The 17,022-nt window shown below is 43.3% G+C and overlaps 1 protein-coding gene across 1 annotated transcript in view; it reads left to right on the forward strand.

The window, feature by feature from the left end:
* The window catches only part of ASCC3 (activating signal cointegrator 1 complex subunit 3), a 1,010,279-nt gene that overhangs the window by 858,479 nt on the left and 134,778 nt on the right, over positions 1-17,022 (forward strand). The window contains exons 31-34 of the mRNA XM_077487192.1: positions 1,146-1,283; positions 1,376-1,496; positions 5,808-5,940; positions 6,202-6,327. Coding sequence (XP_077343318.1) covers positions 1,146-1,283; positions 1,376-1,496; positions 5,808-5,940; positions 6,202-6,327 — 518 coding nt within the window. The remainder of the gene's footprint in view (positions 1-1,145; positions 1,284-1,375; positions 1,497-5,807; positions 5,941-6,201; positions 6,328-17,022) is intronic.

Raw genomic sequence — 17,022 nt, forward strand, 5'->3', positions numbered from 1 at the left:
CAGGGACGGACCTGTCACAGCGCCGCTCTCCCCTATGGGAGATCGGATGACGACGGACCGCAGTGCCCGTCGTCACCCGATCCGATCCGCAGACGGATGGAAAAATAGCTTTTTCCTCCGTTACACTTTTTCGGATCGAAGCGGGTCGGATGTCAGCGGACATGTCACCGCTGACATCCGACGCTCCATAGACCTCTATGGAGCACCCGTTCAGGTCCGCCTAAAAAAATGACAGGCGGGCCTGAACGGGACGTCGGTGTGAAAGAGGCCTAAAAAAAATAACATTATATAAGTATCATCCACATACCATCGATTGCATATAAACCAACTCTGGCGATCCAAATAAGTCCTAAATATATTACAATATATCCTACATGCCTTCCATTTTTCAAAACTTTCTTTTGAAAGTATTTAGTAATGCTACCTATATAAGCATAGTTTGTTCACATAAAGTTTGGGAAATGCAGGTGATCATGTTTCCACACAAAACCAAAATATAATACAGTATGAAAATATAAACAACAGGTAGCACACCAAACACATGGCACTTCAAATAATTTCATACATATTTGGAAATATACTGTATATATAGGTGCATATATCAGATCTTACTCTCCAATCTAGTCCACTAAACAGAAGCATACTATGAGCTATATAGTGGTCGGGCAGATCCAGAATGTCAGTACAGAAGGCAACATAAACACACACATTTTTTTTACCGGAGAAACATATTTGAACATGTGTAAGAACAGCTTCCTCAAGTTACATGCGATTTGGCATGTGTCTGGACCTTGCAACCCCAGTTGGAACACGTCACCATATTTTCAAAGCAACATAGACAAGTGGAACACAGGAATGTTATGTTATGGTGAATGCAGCAGAGTCTAGACTCTTCATAGACTTGTCAATGTTTTCTTGTCAGTAAGTGTACAGGGCCATTGGCGATGGCAAATGTAATCTCCGTATTGGGAAGCAAACGTATTCATTGTGCATTTTGGCAAGCAAAATTTCATAAGACAATTATAATGAAGATGTAAAATATTTGTACTAGCACAATATCCCGTTTTACTTTATATTTGTCATATTTGTTTTATATGATGTGTAGTTGAAGTAAGGAATCACTTTGATCTTGTTTTATTATTCAGATGGATGACATCATTGCAACTGTAAGGGATTCCAACCTGAAGCTCACACTTGCCTTTGGAATTGGAATGCACCATGCAGGGCTGCATGAAAGAGATCGCAAGACAGTGGAAGAGCTTTTTGTGAACTGCAAGATACAGGTATAGCATCTTTAAAAAACAAAATATAGTCTGTTTATCCTGTAGTTGTCATTGGTTTTAATCCATTTTCTTTTACTTTCTAAATAAATTAGGTTCTTATTGCAACCAGCACATTGGCTTGGGGTGTGAATTTCCCAGCTCACCTGGTAATTGTCAAAGGGACTGAATTTTATGATGGAAAAACAAGGAGATACGTAGATTACCCAATCACAGGTAATTTGAGGAAACCAGTTTATATCTTATGTAAATCAGCGTTCAGCTTTTAGATTTTACTTCACTGATTACAGTTTTTCCCATGTGTTATACATACAGTATACCGTATATACTCGAGTATAAGCCGAGATTTTCAGCCTCTTTTTTGAGGCTGAAAGTGCCCCCCTCGGCTTATACTCGAGTCATCGCTGTCTGCCCGCTCGATCAGCGTGTCGAGCAGACAGACAGCGGCCATTCTATGATTCAAAAGCCGCGCCTCCGGCTCCGCCTTCGCCTGTGATAGGCGGAACACTGAATTTCCCAGCAGCCTGTGTTCCGCCTATCACGGGCGTCGTCTCATCCTCGTACTACGGACGAGGATGATACGACGTCCGTGATAGGCGGAACACAGGCTGCTGGGAAATTCAGTGTTCCGCCTATCACAGGCGAAGGAGGAGGCGCGGCTTTTGAATTTTACAATGGCCGCCGACGAAGAGGGCACGGGACGGAGGCAAGGCAAGGCACGGCACGGGACGGGACGGGACGGGACGGGACGAAGGCTCGGGACAAAGGCTCGGGACACAGGTAGGCTAGACACACACACACACACACACACACACACACACACACACGGATGGAGACACACACACACGGATGGATGGATGGATGGAGACACACACACACACACAGGGATGGATGGATACACACACACACAGGGATGGATGGATGGATGGAGACACACACACACAGGGATGGATGGATGGATGGATGGAGACACACACACACAGGGATGGATGGATGGATGGATGGAGACACACACACACAGGGATGGATGGATGGATGGACACACACACACACAGGGATGGATGGACGGACACACAGGGATGGACGGACACACAGGGATGGACGGACACACAGGGATGGACGGACACACACACAGGGATGGACAGGCATGTCTCACCCTCGGCTTATACACGAGTCAATAAGTTTGCCAGTTTTTTTGGGGGTAAATTGGGGGCCTCGGCTTATATTCGGGTCGGCCTATACTCGAGTATATACGGTATGCAGTTGTAAAATGTTCTTCAGCATGGAGCAGTAACCAGACCTGGATCCTGAAAAATATGCATTTTGTTTCACTAGACTGTGCCCTGTTTTGCTGATAATGTCTATTTTAGGAAGAAATGGAAGTGAAATGCAAGTGAAAATATAAATACATGCTAAAAATGCACACATTGGTAGAAGAAAATAAAAACAAATCCTGGCAAAGTCCATTTTTAATTAAGCTGAGCAATTTTTTTCATTTTTTGCACATTTAAATATTTCTGAATTTTTGGCTAAAAAAATTACTGTAAACTCCCAAACAATTCAGCATTTTACAAAAGAAAATCCCCTACAGAATAACAAAACAGTAGTTGCAATTTTCTATGTTGCACCATATTTGCCCAAATATTTATCAAAATAAATATTTTTTTGGAAAAGAAAAAATTTAAATAATATCCAATAATATTTTGCATAAATTGTGTGAACCCACGATATGGCAAAAAGTATGGAACCCAAAATTGTTTATAGCTGATGCATTACTAGCCTTCACAGCACAATTTTATGTTATTCATAGACCTAGAATTATTGCTCTCACTCTGCTGTGATATGTCCCATGCTAGGTGCAGTTGTCATTACCACACATAGTCACACCAGTGTATGTACGTGCATATGGAGGCAAGGGAAAAAAAATTTATTTATAATATATTCATTTAATTACTTTCATTTTGAAACTTTTATAATAGTTAAAAAAATGTATCACATAAGGGAATAACAAGCCCACTTAGTGATAGTATAATGGAAGTAATGGGTCCTCTTTTATGGATAGACCACTGTTTGACCCCCAATCAAGCAGATGAAGCACAGATCATGTGTCAACTGTTTTTTTTTTTTTCATCTAACCACAGAGGGTTATCTTTCTGCTATCTCGCCATGGACACCTGCTATTCCCATCCTAGACCCGCACTTCCTAAATCATACCAGGTCACATGTCCTTAACATAGGCAAGGGCACATTGTCAGGGTGGTCATCCTGGTAAAGCAACTTGTTCTCATGTGTATGAAAGTAAGGGTCTCTTCCCACATCTGTGGACTGGTGATGGTTGAGGTTTGAAGGGGAAAAAAATATCAGAATCTGAATGCCCCCTTTACAATAGGGGGGTCCCCAAATATTGAGACTTTCACATGACAAGATATATATAATACTCCTGGTTACTCATTCACAAAAAAAAAAATGTATGTAGTAAATAAATATACCTACAATGTAAAAACTGTCCATGATGTCCAAAAAATAATGTCCTAAGAAGATTCGCTCCTATCGATACACTGTTGCAAATTAAATCTCTGGTTTGGGTACTGGTTGAAAAACCGGTTGGGGTACTGGCAGAGATCATTGACTAAATATGGTCAGGACCCAATATTTGTTCAGTTATATAGCGTTGGATTATTATCATAATACAGGATTTGTATAGCACCAACAGTTTTTTCAGCACTTTACAACATGAGGGCAGACAGTATAGTTACAAAACAATTCAATACAGGAGGAATCAGAGAGCCAAGTGATACAATAGGTAAAAGCTGATGGCGAAAATAAAAGTACTGTTGCTAGGAAGGGACAGAATAGGCTTTTCTGAAGAGGTGGGTTTTCAGGGATCGTCTAAAAGCAAACATAGTAGGAGATAGTGGGACAGATTGGGGTAGGGCGTTCCATAGCATAGGTGAGGTTCAGGAGAAGTCCTGGAGGCAAGCATGGGAGGAGGTTATGAAGGAGCTAGAGAGCAGGAGGCATCGGGAAGAACGAAGAGAACAATGTGGATGGCTTTGTACGTTTTTGCTAGTATTTTGAATTGAATTTGTTGGGTGAGCGCAAGCCAGAGGAGGGATTGACAGAGAGGATTAGCAGACACTGAATTGTTGGTAAGGTGGATGAGCCTGGCAGCAGCATTCATAATGGGCAGAAGGGGGATAGCTGCCCACCAGCTGGTTTACAATATGAAACAAGCCAGCAGGCAGCTACTGCTGTAGGGTTTGCACAGTAGGAAGTTGTAATTTAGTGGTAGTGATAATACCACCACTAAGCTAAATAACTCCCTGCAATAGCAGCCAGAGTTTTACACAAGCAAGAGTTTGAACTTGAACTCATTCTTATAATGACATATCTGCAAGTATTGGGTCTGATGGATATTCACATGTATTATGCATACATTGTTTTTTTTGTTTGTTTCAGTCTTGAACATGAATGAATGGTACAAGTATAGTTTATGTAAACAAATAATAACTAAATAAAGTTATTATTATTTTATTTTTTTGGGGGGGGGTTTATTTCCCTGGCCTATGATTTAACTTTTCAGTTTCCAAGAGCTACATGTTAAATTTTGAACTTGAAATATAAAATAACACTGTTTAATCTAGGAATGTATTCAATAAAGCCATTAAAAGCATTGTATATAGAACTGGCATAAATGCCTGATGATCATCCTCTTGAAATCCCATTCACAGCACTATTCATACTGACAGGGAGGGTCAAAGCTCTACTGCTTTTTACAGTACTGTCATTCAACAATTTAATATAGTGCAGGTGCAGAGTGGCAATACTGAAAAATAAATGTGTTTATTGGGAGTCATGTACATAATTACCAAAGCATTTTTGTGGTAAGCAAACTGTCCTTTTTCAAGGCTACAAACTATAAAAAAATTATAGATAATATATTTGCCTATATGATTTTATACATCAGGACTTTAGGCATGCTTACAGAAGAAAAGAGCAGTCTAGGGCAGACTTGTTAATTGTTTAATTGCAGTTTAGAAAAGTGATGTCCTGACTTTGCTTTGTGGAGGGATGCTTGAAACATAAGATTGTCAGCAAAGAATTACAGATCTTTTTGCAGCTAATGCAGTTTGTGTATAGAGATGTTCTTGGTTGTCCTCCTAATTGATCTCTATCAAACTCTGAACCCTTTTTTTTTTTTTTTTTTTAATCCAGTGAGCTGCAGACCATGTTATACGAACATCTAATGTTAAAAAAAGAGGTGGGCAGCAGGGCGGGAATGACCTGGCCCAAAGCTCATTGGTGTAAAAAAAAAGGCCACAGGTTTAGAGTTTGGGTTAAGATAAGTTTGGAGGACTTTATGTATAGTAAATTCAAATGTATATTTAACAGTTGCCCAGAGTTTGAAATGTAATGTGATTTTAGCTTTTCAGTTATGCTGTGTGGTTTCAGCTTGTATATTGCATACTTTCAACACTACAAAAATGATTGGCACAAAATATAAGTGAATTTTTCCTGTTTTGTTAGACGTTCTTCAAATGATGGGTCGTGCTGGAAGGCCTCAGTTTGATGACCAGGGAAAAGCTGTGATCCTAGTGCATGATCTAAAGAAAGATTTCTACAAGAAATTTCTCTATGAACCATTCCCTGTTGAATCTAGGTAAGTGCATAAATGAATAGAACAGGACAAAGCGTCTAGGTAATAAATTAGATATGATGCCATTTTCTTTCTCACAATCCGCTCATTGTAACAGCTAGACTTATCACATTACTTCTGCGGTATTAAACTTCCAGAAAAGCACACTGGAAGATATTACAATAATGGTGTCGGCTTGATATAGTTAATATGACTTGATTGTTTAACATGGTTCTAATACATTTAATGCAATTCTGACTTCTGTATTTTCTTAACTCTTTAAAGCTTGCTGGATGTACTATCTGACCACTTAAATGCTGAAATTGCTGCTGGAACAATTTCATCAAAGCAAGATGCTATGGACTACATCACCTGGACTTACTTCTTCCGTCGACTCTTGATGAACCCTAGGTGAGACATTCTGGATAGACAGCTATAGTGTATGTAAAGGCAATTTTTGTTTTAGCTTTGGAGAGGGTAGGGAAGGATTTGACTCAAATTTTTATTACTATCGTTTCCACTGGCAAGATTCTCCACTCTACAGTATATGTCCTGGTGACCATTGTCATCCAGACAGAAAGTGAGGGGAAATTCAAAAAAATTTGAGTTGTCAGAGCAAGAGGTGAGTGGAAATCATCTACTGTTTATGTGATCACTTTCTTTACAATTTGGAGAGATTTCCTTCCAGTTCTTGGGTTTTCAGAAAAGGAATTAAAAGGAAATCCCCCCCCCCCCCCCCGGTAGAAAAAAAATAACTTAATAGTTTGTTTAGCCTTACATACACATTCATTAACTACTTGCTGACCAGACGCCGCAGTTGTACTGCAGCAGGTTGGCACGGCTGCGCGAATTGCCATCATTGTATGTCGGACGCTTTAAGAAGCTCATGTACACAACGCCGGAGCGGATGCGTGTGGCCGGCAACCGCAATGTCCGCCGGCCACCCATGATCGCTCCTCAGAGAGCCAGAATGGGGATCTGTCAATGTAAACCTACAGATCCCCATTCTGTTAGTGGAGTAGAGAGAGATCTGGTGTCCCTACTGATCAGATACAGAGATCTCTCTCCTCCTCTAGTCAGTACACTGCCCCCACAGTTAGAAGCACCTCCCTAGGGAACACTTAACCCCTTGAACACCCCCTAGTGTTATCCCCTTCCCTGCCAGTGACATAATGTGCCAGTTTATAAATGTTACTGGTCCAAAAAAAAGTGTTAAAAGTGTCCAATCTGTCCACCGTAATGTCGCAGTCCCGCTAAAAATCGCAGATCACCGCCATTACCAGTAAAAAATAAATAATAAAACTGACATAAATGTATCCCCTATTTTGTAGATGCTATAACTTTTGCGCAAACCAATCAATATATACGCCTATTGCGATTTTTTTTTATTGATTTTTTTTTTTACCAAAAATATGTAGAAGAATACATATTGGCCTAAACTGATGAAGAAATTATTTTTTTATTGATTTTTTGGGGGGGGGTAATATTTATTATAGCAAAAAGTAAAAAATATTGTCGCTCTTTTTTTTTTGTTTACAGCACAAAAAATAAAAACCACCAGAGGTGATCAAATACCACCAAAAGAAAGCTCTACTTGTGGGGGAAAAAAAATGACATAAATTTTGTTTGGGGACAATGTCTCAACCGCACAATTGTCAGTTAAAGCAACACAGTGCCATATCGCAAAAAATGGCCTGGTCATTAAAGGGGCAAATCCTTTCCGGTCCTTAAAGTGGTTGTAATACCACTTTGAAAAAAAAAACGAACACCTACAAGACAAAGGCATAATGTGCTAGTATACATAGCATACTAGCTCATTATGTAATACTGCTGCGGTGCCCGTACACAGCCTTGGCTGGCGACATCACTCCCAGGGGTTACTCCCGGGTATCGCGGCTCCGGCGCTGTGATTGGCTGGAGCCGCAATGACGTCACTCCCACGCATGCGCGCGGGAGTCGCTGGTAATGGCACACTCACTGAAGCAAACGGCACGTACGTGCTATTGCTTCAGTTTGCTTTAGTGTGCATGTGCTGAAGATTTTGGCACATGCAAATACAGGGGATATATCCTAAACTGTACATGTTTAGGAGATATCCCGGGTAGCTACATGTAAGCCTTATTATAGGCTTACCTGTAGCAAAAAGTGGTCTGTAAGGGTTTACAACCACTTTAGGTTTGAAAGGCAATTTTTGTCAGTTTGTGTTTATTTTCTACTGTGAACTTAAAAATGGCTGTGGATTGCAAATCACCAGTAAGAAGTATCTCCATCAGCCTGCTTGCCATTATTTTGATCTTGTCTATATAGGAGTGCTTTCTTATAAATCACAAGTTGATTTTCTGACCATCTAGTACAGGCGAGAGGGATTTAAATGTTCAGTTTTTTTCTTATACTCCTGTCAAAATGTAATTTTAAACCTCGAGATGTTTACTAAGAATACAGGTTATATACGTAAAGCAGCATTAAACCCAAAAGCAAATATTTATTATATTGCAGCTTACCAGTTATTAGGTATGATGGCTATATTAGTTTCCTTCTTTAACCACTTGGGATCCGCGCTATTGCAAAATGACGGCAACAGCGCGGACCCACATTTCCGGGACTACGTCTATTGACGTAGTCCCGGTTACGAGCGGCCTGCGCGCCCCCTGAGGGGCGCGCGCGGCGCGCTCTGTGATCGGCGAGTCCGTGAGACTCGCCTGATCACCGATCCGTGTAAGGGGTCGATCCCGACCCCTTATCACGTGATCAGCTGTCAGCCAATGACAGCTGATCATGTGATAAAACGGAGCCGGTAATCGGCTAGTATTCCTCCTCGCGCTGACAGCGCGAGGAGAAAAAAAAAAAGCCGATCGCCGGCGGCCGTGTTCGGGACATCAGTCCCGATCACGGCCAGCAATTTAAACGGACACCTGCCAGTGCCCACCTGCCACCCGCAGTGCCATCCTGAAATAAAGTAAGTGCCCCCCTGTCAGTGCCACCCAGCAGTGCCCATAGTGCCCACAGTGCCACCCAGCAGTGCCCACAGTGCCACCCAGCAGTGCCCACAGTGCCACCCACAGTGCCACCCAGCAGTGCCACCCACAGTGCCACCCAAAATCTGCCTCAAAGGTGCTGCACCCCAGTGCCGCCCATCAGTGCCCAGCAGTGCCGCCCATCAGTGCCCAGCAGTGCCGCCCATCAGTGCCCAGCAGTGCCACCTATCAGAGCCACCTATCAGTGCCACCTATCAGTGCCCATCAGTCCCATCTATCTGTGGTACCTATCAGTGCCCATCCGTGCCACCCATCCGTGCCACTTATCCGTGCCACCCATCCGTGCCATCTTATCTGTGCCCATCTTTGCCCATCAGTGCCGCCTTATCTGTGCCCATCGGTGCCGCCTTATCTGTGCCTATTAGTGCCGCCTTAACTATGCCCACCAGTGCAGCCTATCAGTGCCCACCAATGCAGCCCATCAGTGCCCACCAATGCAGCCCATCAGTGCCCACCAATGCAGCCTATCAGTGCCGCCTAATCAGCGCACTTCAATGAAGGAGAAAAATGACCCGTTTGCAAAATTTTATAACAAACTATTAAAACATGATTTTTTTTTTTTGCATCTTTTTTTGTTTGTTTAGCAAAAAATAAAACTCCGAGCTGTAACTAAATACCACCAAAAGAAAGCTCTATTTGTGGGAAAAAAATGATAAAAATTTCATTTGGGTACAGTGTTGTATGACCGCGTAATTGTCACTCAAAGTGCATCAGCGCTGAAAGCTGAAAATTGGTCTGGGACTGAGGGGGGTTTAAGTGCCCAGTAAGCAAGTGGTTAACCACTTTCAGACCGGACCATTTTGCTGGTAAATGACCAGAGGTCTTTTTACACTTTGGCACTGCGCTGCTTTAACTGGTAATTGCGCGGTCATGCAATGTTGTACCCAAACAAAATTTGCGTCCTTTTCTTCCCACAAATAGAGCTTTCTTTTGATGGTATTTGATTGCCTCTGCGATTTTTATTTTTTGCGATATAAACGTAAAAAGACCGCAAATTTTGAAAAAAAATGATATTTTCTACTTTTTGTTATTAGAAAAATCCAATAAACTCAATTTTAGTCATACATTTAGGCCAAAATGTATTCAGCCACATGTCTTTGGTAAAAAAAAAGTCAATAATTGTATATTTATTGGTTTGCGCAAAAGTTGTCACATCTACAAACTAAGGTACGTTTTCTGGAATTTACGCAGCTTTTAGTTTACGACTGCCTATCTCATTTCTTGAGGTGCTAAAATGGCAGGGCAGTACAAAACCCCCCCAAATGACCCCATTTTGGAAAGTAGACCCCCTAAGGAAATTGATAAGAGGCATGTTGAGCCCATTGAATATTTTATTTTTTTGCCTCAAGCGATTGAATAATGACAAAAAAAAATTTTTTTTTTTTTTTTTTACACAAAGTTGTCACTAAATGATATATTGCTCACACATGCAATGGGCATATGTGAAATGACACCCCAAAATAAATTCTGCTGCTTCTCCTGAGTACGGGGATACCACATATGTGGGACTTTTTGGGAGCCTAGCCGCGTACGGGGCCCCGAAATCCAAGCACCGCCTTCAGGCTTTCTAAGGGCGTAAATTTTTGAGTTCACTTCTCACTACCTATTACAGTTTTGAAGGCCATAAAATGCCAAGATGGCACAAAACCCCCACAAATGACCCCATTTTAGAAAGTAGACACCCCAAGCTATTTGCTGAGAGGCATGTTGAGTCCATGGAATATTTTATATTTTGCCACAAGTTGCGGGAAAATTACAAACTTTTTTTTTTTTTTTTTTTTCACAAAGTTGTCACTAAATGATACATTGCTCACGCATGCCATGGGCATATGTGAAATGACACCCCAAAATAAATTCTGCTGCTTCTCCTGAGTACGGGGATACCACATATGTGGGACTTTTTGGGAGCCTAGCCGCGTACGGGGCCCCGAAAACCAAGCACCGCCTTCAGGCTTTCTAAGGGCGTAAATTTTTGAGTTCACTTCTCACTACCTATTACAGTTTTGAAGGCCATAAAATGCCAAGATGGCACAAAACCCCCACAAATGACCCCATTTTAGAAAGTAGACACCCCAAGCTATTTGCTGAGAGGCATGTTGAGTCCATGGAATATTTTATATTTTGCCACAAGTTGCGGGAAAATTACAAACTTTTTTTTTTTTTTTCACAAAGTTGTCACTAAATGATATATTGCTCACGCATGCCATGAGCATATGTGAAATGACACCCCAAAATAAATTCTGCTGCTTCTCCTGAGTACGGGGATACCACATATGTGGGACTTTTTGGGAGCCTAGCCGCGTACGGGGCCCCGAAAACCAAGCACCGCCTTCAGGCTTTCTAAGGGCGTTACAGTTTTGAAGGCCATAAAATGCCAAGATGGCACAAACCCCCCCCAAATGACCCCATTTTGGAAAGTAGACACCCCTAAATTTAGGGGTACACTAGTGAGACTAGGTAATAAATGGCGGGTGCCCTGAAACTATAAAAAAATAACTAACCAACCAGCGTCACCTGTAACAGTTATATGGTGATCACTGGTGAAAGGGTTAACTAGGGGGCAATCAGGGGGCTTTATGCGGTAGTATATGGGGGTCCCTGGCGCTATAAAAAGCTGCAGCGAACCTAAATACCTACCTGCCTAACTAACGTCACCTGTGACACTAATACAGCGATCAGAAAAACGATCGCTTATTAGGCTGGGTTCACACTGGAGCGATGCGGGAACGCCACGAATGCGCGGCGGGTTCCCGCATCGCATGCCTCCCGGCGGCAGTTCACACTGCCCTATGCGAACTGCTGGGAGTGTCAGTGAAATGTTACTGACACCCCCAGATCAGTTCGCATATCGCAGTGCGATCTGCAAACTCGGATCCCATGGTGTGAACAACCATGCGATCCGATTCTGCTGCGGGCCAAAAAAAGGGTCCCGTGCGAATTTGCGGCGGGTGTGGCGGGTGCGGCGAATGGCTGAACTCGAATCGCACAGAGATCGGATGTGATTTGCACTGCAGTGCGGTGCGAATCACATCCGTTCTCATAAACCGCTGCAATGTGAACCCAGCCTTAGTGACACTGGCGACGGGGGGTGATCACGGGGTTAAACCTTTATTGGGGGGGTTAGGGGGGTACCTTAGAACTAAAGGGGGCTAACCCTAACTGCCCTAACAGTTATTAGTCACAAATGACACCCGCCGGGTGATCAGGGGGTTAAACCTTTATTAGGTAATAAATGGCGGGTGCCCTGAAACTATAAAAAAATAACTAACCAACCAGCGTCACCTGTAACAGTTATATGGTGATCACTGGTGAAAGGGTTAACTAGGGGGCAATCAGGGGGCTTTATGCGGTAGTATATGGGGGTCCCTGGCGCTATAAAAAGCTGCGGCGAACCTAAATACCTACCTGCCTAACTAGCGTCACCTGTGACACTAATACGGCGATCAGAAAAATGATCGCTTATTAGGCTGGGTTCACACTGGAGCGATGCGGAAACGCCGCGAATCCGCGGCGGGTTCCCGCATCGCATGCCTCCCGGCGGCAGTTCACACTGCCCTATGCGAACTGCTGGGAGTGTCAGTGAAATGTTACTGACACCCCCAGATCAGTTCGCATATCGCAGTGCGATCTGCAAACTCGGATCGCATGGTGTGAACACCCATGCGATCCGATTCTGCTGCGGGCCAAAAAAAGGGTCCCGTGCGAATTTGCGGCGGGTGCGGCGAATGGCTGAACTCGAATCGCACAGAGATCGGATGTGATTTGCACTGCAGTGCGGTGCGAATCACATTCGTTCTCATAAACCGCTGCAATGTGAACCCAGCCTTAGTGACACTGGTGACGGGGGGTGATCACGGGGTTAAACCTTTATTGGGGGGGTTAGGGGGGTACATTAGAACTAAAGGGGGCTAACTCTAACTGCCCTAACAGTTATTACAGTCACAAATGACACCAATGCAAAAAAAAAAAAAAAAAATGACATTGGTGTCACTGTGACTGGGGGGCAGGGGTAATTGGGGGGGTGATCGGGGGGTAAAGGGGGGGTGTGAGTGTGCCTGGCATGTTCTACTGTGTGTGTAGAGTGTTGGTGCAACTCACCGATCCGCTCTCCTCCGTGTCGGAACGAAAAATACCGACACGGAGGAGAGAATACATCACTTCCTCTCCTGTGTTTACATTACAGGAGAGGAAGTGATGTCACGGGGGATTTCTATTCGTCGGAAGCGATCGCGAGGGGGTGGCCATGAATGAATGGCCGCCCCCTCGTCCCGGATCGCTCCCGGACGAAAACCGACCGCCGCAGGCACCGGGCGGGGGCCCGATCGGGCCCCCGACCCGCGGGAGGCAAGGGACGTACATGTAAGCCCTTATGCCTGCCCGTGCCATTCTGCCGACGTACATCGGCGTGCGGCGGTCGGCAACTGGTTAAGGCTTGCTTTCTTCTGTTTTCACATGGAGATCCAGCCTGCAAGTCTGTGTTTTTAAAAGCTAAGGCCCTCCAGCTTTAATTAGTTTAAAACCTTTGTCCCAAAAGGGAAAAAATTATTATAAAGTGTAAGCTGGAGTTGGGTTTTAGTTTGTTAGGGTATTTAAGTCAGCTAACACATTAATCCCACCGCCCCCCCCCCCCCTTCGAATGACAATGTTGCTGTCTACTGTGCCTCCCATGCTCATTCCTCCAGAGTGTCTCAATCCAGGAGGTGTGTTACCACTGACTACATGATCAGGTGAAAACAAAGGAAAAAAGCTAAAAAAAAGAAAACTGATGCAGCCACCACATTTAATGATTGGTAAGCTGCAATAGAAAACCATTTTTGGTTTTGGGTTTAACATTGCTTTAATAAGAAAAAATAAAAAAATAAGATAATTTTGAAATTGATGGCAAGCAGCACATCTCAATAAAGTTGGGACAGGGCCATGTTTACTATGGTGTAGAATCCCTTCTTGTTTTAACAACCCTTTCTAAACATCTGGGAACTGAGGAGACCAGTTTCTGGAGTTTTCGGAGAGGAATGTTGTCCCATTCTTGCCTGCTATAGGATTCTAACTGCTCAACAGTAGTAGGTCGTCTTTGTCACTTTTTTGTTTCAAGATAAGCCACATATTTTCAGTTTGTGAAAGGACTGGACTGCAGGCAAGCCATTTAAGCACCCAGACTCTTCTACTACAAAGCCAAACTGTTGTCATAGATGCAATATGCGGTTTAGCGATAGCCTGCTGAAATCTGCAAGGCCTTCTCTAAAAAAGATATAATCCAGATTGAAGCAGATGCTGCTCTAAAACCTGAATAAATCAGCATTAATGATGCCTTTCCATAATGCACCCCCATACTATCAGAGATTCAGGCTTTTGAACTGATCGCTGATAACAAGCTGGAGGGTCCCTCTTCTATTTAGTCTGTTAGACTCAGCACCCATGGTGGCCAGAATAAGAAACGGCTGCACCTCACGTTCGTTCCAAATGCCATTTATTGAAAAATCCAAAGTGACAGTGATTTGGGTGTTGTCAGCATAGAAATGGTAGTGGAAACTGTGTGAGGCTATCAGATGGCCAAGATTGAGAATAAAAGGGGTGCAAGGACTGAGCCTTGGGGCACCTAGACAGAAAAAAGACATGGAAGGTGTGGTGAGATAGCTAGGATGAGAACCAGAAAAGAGTACAGTCACAGAGACCCAGGGAGTGGCATGTTTTTGAGATGGAGGGGGTGGTCAACTGTATCAGACAGCAGAGGTCCAAGATTAAGAGTACAGGATAGTGATCAGGAAGTTTATTTTGATTTCATTTTGTAGGCAATTTTAGATTAGGTGTTCATGAAGTTTTGAGGTAAAAGGGAGCAAGGAGATCGGTTGTAGGTAGTTAGAATTGGTGGGGTGCAGTGCTTTTTAAGAATGGGGGTAACCGTTGCCTTTTTAGAAGGTTGGGAAGATGCCAGTTGAGAGGGAGAGATTGAGGATGTGAGTTAGAGTGTGGGATGGAGCAAAGGGTGGTCATAATAATTAAGAGGAAACGTGATCCAGGGGGAAGGTGGTTAGGTTGGTGACCTTCTCCATTGTAGCAGGGTAAATGAGGTAATTATTGAATGTGCATGTCGACATGGAGTGTTAGGCAAGGGAGTTATCTGTACAGTAGAGATTTCATCACAAATTGTACCACTCTTATTTTTGAAGTGATTTTAAATCTCTTGCGAAGTGAGTGGAGGCAGAAATTAGTTGACAGGTACTGCGTGAGAGCGTGATAATGAGCTTGATAAAATAGGTCTCTTTGGCAGTGTGGAGGCAGGAATTGTTATTTTTGGAGGGCAGATTTATATTGGGTAAAGTCTTGATGGATTGTCTTACACCACAGACACTTAAGAGTGCTGCTACATTTTGTGAGCCATTCTGGCAAAGGTTGTAGCTGTCGGGCATCTTGAGCGTGTCCATGGAGTTCATAGTTGCCATCAGAGTGAGTAGAAGTGTGTATCCATTGTTTTAGTCAAAAAGAGGACTTTAGACTGAGAAGTTTAGAAAGTTACAACGTAATAATATTACCAGGGATATTTAGGTTAGCGAGAATAATTGTGGGAATTTCAGAAGAGAGAAAGTAGGGTAGCCAGGCAGAGAGGTCATCAAGAAAGCTGAATACTGTCCAGGAGGCCAATAGATCACACCAACTATAAAGGAAACTGGAGAAAATAGAAAAACACAGTAGGTCTCAGATGAGGGTGGGACTGAGTGGGAGGTACGTGAAGAACCTCCCTTTCGTCCACTGAGTCTGGGTGAGTGAGTCCAAAGGAGGCCACTAGGGGAGAGTGCAGCAACAGAGACAAAGTAAGATTCTTGAAAACCAGGCTTCAGTAACAACAAGTAGATTAAAGGAGTAAGTACATGGACAGAGGTGTGCTTTATTACAAACAGAGTGGGCTTACCAAATGGCACATGAGAAATGGAGGCTGGTTTTGGTAAAAAAAAAAGGAATAGAAGCTAGATTGTGTGGTTTGTGGCTGCTGCTAGAGGATTGGGGGGGGGGGGGGGGGGGGGACGGTTGTGTTGGTCAAAGTTAAATGATGGAGTTTTTGTAAACATATGGGTTGAAAATTATCAGGGGTTGATGAGTGCAGTAATAAAGAGAGGACAGGAGTGGCGAGGAGGACAGCAGTCCATTGTATTGTTCCTGTTCATAGGACACTGAAATGAGGGCAGGTGACTTTTCTGTGTTATGTACTATACTTCTCTCTGGTATTAGCATTGAGGTTATCTAGTCCTAGAAATTTTAGTCTTGGTTTGCTAAGATATTACTTTATATGCATGTTTTTATTATTATTATTTGTCACTTGTGGCATTATATCATGGCACGATATGCTGTGATTGTGTTTCGGCTGCTAGCGCGTGGTTTTAACGCCAAAAAAAAGGCTTTAAAACTCCCATTTTGCAGCGCTTTCAAAATGCTTTAAAGGCGCTTTGGAAGCGATGCCCATTCATTGCAATGGGCAAGGCGTTTTATGAATTCTAAATACAGCGCCCCCAACCCACCCCAAAGATGCTGCTTGCAGAACTTTTGGTAACGTGTCCCGCAAGTGCACCACCCGAGTGTGAAAATCACACTGTAGTGAATGGGAGACACTTTTCAGGTGCTTAGCAGAGGCTATTTCTAGTGCTAATGCGCCTAAACACCACCCCAATGTGAAAGGGGTCCAAAAAAGCATAAACACATTGACTTTTTCTCATTCCTCACAGTTTGCTGTATCATTTTGCTTTTTATACAACAATAAAGTTGGACTTCTCTCCTCTTATCCCCGCTTAGCAGGCGTATGACAGGTCCATCTCCACTCACTGTGCTGAGATAGACCTGTCAGAGCCCTGCTCTCCTCTATGGGAGATGGGATGAAAACGGACTGCCTGTCTGTTTTTATCCGACACAATCTGTCAGACATATGGAAAAAAGGGTCTTCATCCATCTGGATTTCCAGAAAGGATCGGCTTGGTTAGCAGCAGGTGTCAGTGGGCATCTCACTGCTGACATCCGCTGCTCCATAGGCTGAATGGAGTGTCCGATCAGGTCTGCCTGAAAAATTGACAGATGGACTTGATCG

This window comes from Lithobates pipiens, unplaced genomic scaffold, assembly GCF_037356315.1.
Source record: "Lithobates pipiens isolate NorthernLeopardFrog02 unplaced genomic scaffold, aLitPip1_a1.2 Scaffold_18, whole genome shotgun sequence".
Lineage (NCBI taxonomy): Eukaryota > Metazoa > Chordata > Amphibia > Anura > Ranidae > Lithobates > Lithobates pipiens.